Source organism: Palaemon carinicauda, chromosome 21 (genome assembly GCF_036898095.1).
Source record: "Palaemon carinicauda isolate YSFRI2023 chromosome 21, ASM3689809v2, whole genome shotgun sequence".
NCBI lineage: Eukaryota > Metazoa > Arthropoda > Malacostraca > Decapoda > Palaemonidae > Palaemon > Palaemon carinicauda.
In genome coordinates, this window is record NC_090745.1 from 25,735,182 (window position 1) to 25,738,322 (window position 3,141).

The 3,141-nt window shown below is 48.4% G+C and overlaps 1 protein-coding gene across 1 annotated transcript; it reads left to right on the forward strand.

The window, feature by feature from the left end:
* The first annotated feature begins 1,673 nt into the window (after positions 1-1,673).
* On the forward strand, positions 1,674-2,816 carry LOC137614804 (uncharacterized). The gene is made up of 3 exons (XM_068344470.1): positions 1,674-1,691; positions 2,020-2,140; positions 2,356-2,816. Exons 1-3 carry the CDS (start codon positions 1,674-1,676, stop codon positions 2,814-2,816), a joined length of 600 nt encoding a protein of 199 aa, XP_068200571.1.
* Positions 2,817-3,141: the final 325 nt, after the last annotated feature.

The following is a 3,141-nucleotide window of genomic DNA, read 5'->3' on the forward strand; positions in this document are numbered from 1 at the left end:
TGCGTGTATATGATACCACAGGAACCTGACGCCATTTACCCCTTCGCTACAATGCCGCTGTTCACATTAGGAAGATGCATAAGAGATTCGTGACATTTTGACAAAGTTGCAATTGCATCTTTAATTTGTATATTTGAAAGTTTATTTCGTTACTGCTTCGTGATAATGTAATATTTCAACGATATAGCCTTCTAAATGATTATGTGACACATGGCAATCCTCCCTTTGCTTGTGAAGAGGGGTAGGCGAATTGGTGGAATGTGAACTGCGTCATTCTTCATTCTGCTTTTCATGATGGCTGACCTTGTACTTGCGTCGGAGGTTATTAAAAGGGATGGCTGGGTAGACGTACTTTATGTACCTCCACCTGGTTTGGTGCATTGATGAAGGGAGGGTTGACATTCTAATAATTTATATGAATGTAGCAATCTACTTTGCCAGTGCAGCAGAGTGCTGGTGCCAGTGCTTCTGGTGGCAGGTCTCCTCCCCCCATCTTGCCAACTTCATTATAAAATTAAAGTTTTTACCTTGAATCATGTTACTCTTACTGTCATCTAACATTTTTTATTAAATCTCTTCATCGTTCTTCTTTTACACTATCTATTTTCTTGTCTATTCAATCATTTTATAAAACTATTAAAAAAGAATAACTCATATTTTACCCCGTCACTATGAGGCCATGGATCGCTATATACGAGATTTTTGGGCTCAGGCCATGTCGTCCTGATGGAAGTTTCTTCAGGGTAGATTCCTTGGGTATATTTAACTACGGTTATATTCCCAGAGAATTTTACCTTAAGGTATCCAGAATTCTAACTCCTGGAGCGAACATCCCTAAATAAATCTAATTGGGATATCGCATATCAGAGGACGTACTCTTGCAACGCCACATAGCTATCTTCACCCCGAACAGAGTTAACACTTCGAGGGGTCAAAGTGGCAAGAAAACGACAAGCGATAATGAAAGGAGAGCCGTTAATAAGGTACCTCTCCTATCCCGTTTCGAGAGTGTACATAATGCCGCCGACGGAGCCATCTCTATTCCTTATCGCGAAGCTCTACTACTAGTCCAGTGTTGTTGTTTTCGGATTGGAGGACAAGATTCTGCATTTCCTAGTGAATAGCAACATCAAACTTGTTTTGGTATGGGGAAAGGTAGCAAGTTTTGCTGACCTTTCTCCCTATAGATAAACCCTAGGCTAGGATGAGCTTTCTTAGACTCTGGGGTCAATCTCATACTAGAACAAAGTTTGCAAGACCCTCTTCCCCTTTCCCCCCTCTATCCTTAGAAATACTGTAGCCTAGCTATTGCAACTCTTGGCCGTCGTTCTACATCTGTACCTAGAGTAGGTTAGGATGTGGGACTGGCTCAGTCCTCTGCCGGCCGGCAGAGGCCTAACTTCTTTAGTGTGTGTTCCCCAGACCTCCCTTGGTCTACCATCCATGTCTGTCGGTTGAGCCTGGCAGGCAATGGATAGAAGGAAGCCTGAATATTACATTCTCCCCTTCCTTATGTTCACTCTTTCCCCCTTCGAAGGGGGAAAAACCCAAGCACTCTTCTTCCGCTTCCCGACCTTCCTCCAAAGCTCCTGCTCGTTCCGTCTCTTCTGCGAGAGACCAGTGAGTAGTAGGGTAGACCGTTCAAATTAACGACCGAGCCCGGTCCTCGAGAAATGGTGTTTCTTCACCTAGTAAGTGGCCCCACATCTCCCCAAAGATGATGTCTTGTCTCTTTCTCCTTTTGTACAGGTGTGGTTGTCTTTTTGGCTTCCGTGTCCACCCCCAAGGGACTCATTGCTGCTTTTCATCATTAATGGTGCTAGTGCGCAGCCATCGTCGACTTCGGAGTTAGATCCGAAGTCATTTGTTGACAGGGTAGTGTGAGGAGTCTTCTGTGGACGCTGCCGACGCCTTCAAACTCTCCAACTGTTGCTGCCAACTCCGTTCCCCCATTCCAGCTCATCCTTCGAGGGGGAACTTAAGTTTTTCTTCGGCCTCTCCTGAGTGTTTTTCCTTTAGAGGAGTACACTCGAAGAGACTCCTCTACGGAGGACTGTTGCTTCTAAAGGTCAGCTGGCTGAACCCGTGGGCCCTAGTGGGTGTCTTCGACGCAGAACTCACTCTCAGCTTTGCCTTAGAGGTGCACCATCGGTGAAAAGGCGCCTATTCGGATCTTCAGCCTCATCCTCACAGCCCTCTCCCGAAAAAGTCTCCACTTCAGTCATCTTCCGGCCCTAGAGCTTCGCCTGTTCCTGGACCGTCTCCTGACGACGCTGCAGCTAGTCCTCTGACTTCGGTCCTGGACTCTACTGTGAATCATTCACGATCCGTCTGTGTATGTTCGCCCTTCCAAAGGGCACATCCCAGTTCCAGTTCAACCTTCACGCCGACCTGCTGACCTGCCTTCACTGTTCCTGTCACCTATTCATCATCATCCTCCTAGAGTTGCACCTCTGAAACGTTTAGCCGCACGCCAACACTCTCAGGCGTGCCAGCGCCCTCAAGTACAGAAACGCCCACCAACATTAAGTCACCCCCATCCACCACATCAACGCTTTCCAGCACCTCAGCACTCGCCTACTCATCAGCGCATTTTAAAGCCCCAGCGATCTCCTGCTCGCCAACTCGTCAGCACTACCCTGCACACCTGCGCCCTCCAACGTGACAGCACTCATGCGCAGCGCCGTTCTCCTTTGCGCTCACGCTCAACAACTGGCAAGTGCTCTCCTGCACATCAGAGCTCTCCTAAGCGCCAGCGCTCTCCTGTGCATCGCCATTCTCCAGCTTGCCAGCGTTCTATAGCTCACCAGTGCTGAGTTGTGCGCCCATGCTCACCTGCTCACTCATTCACCTGAGCACACGCGCTCACCTGACCACTCAAATTTAACTGCGCACAAGCGCTCTCCTTCACAGCATCATACTGCGTGCCGTCTCTCTCCTGCGCGAGAGCGCTCTCTAGCTAAAGGCAGCATGTCCTCCAGGGGAGGAAAATTTCCTAGAGAGTAGACAAGCAGACAAGGCCACAAATGCTAGGAAAGGAATTCCCCCAACTTGTCCACCAATGGGGGTGATGCCTAAAAGGTTCCTGGAACAGGTGAAAGCAACTCTAGGTCAAGCCCTGGACAACCTCCGTGATTTGTT

Bases quoted from the DNA above. Each gene is read 5' to 3' on its own strand.
- LOC137614804 (XM_068344470.1), top strand. The intron at 2,141-2,355 runs GTGCACCATCGG...GCCCTTCCAAAG, and splicing joins CTCTCAGCTTTGCCTTAGAG to GGCACATCCCAGTTCCAGTT.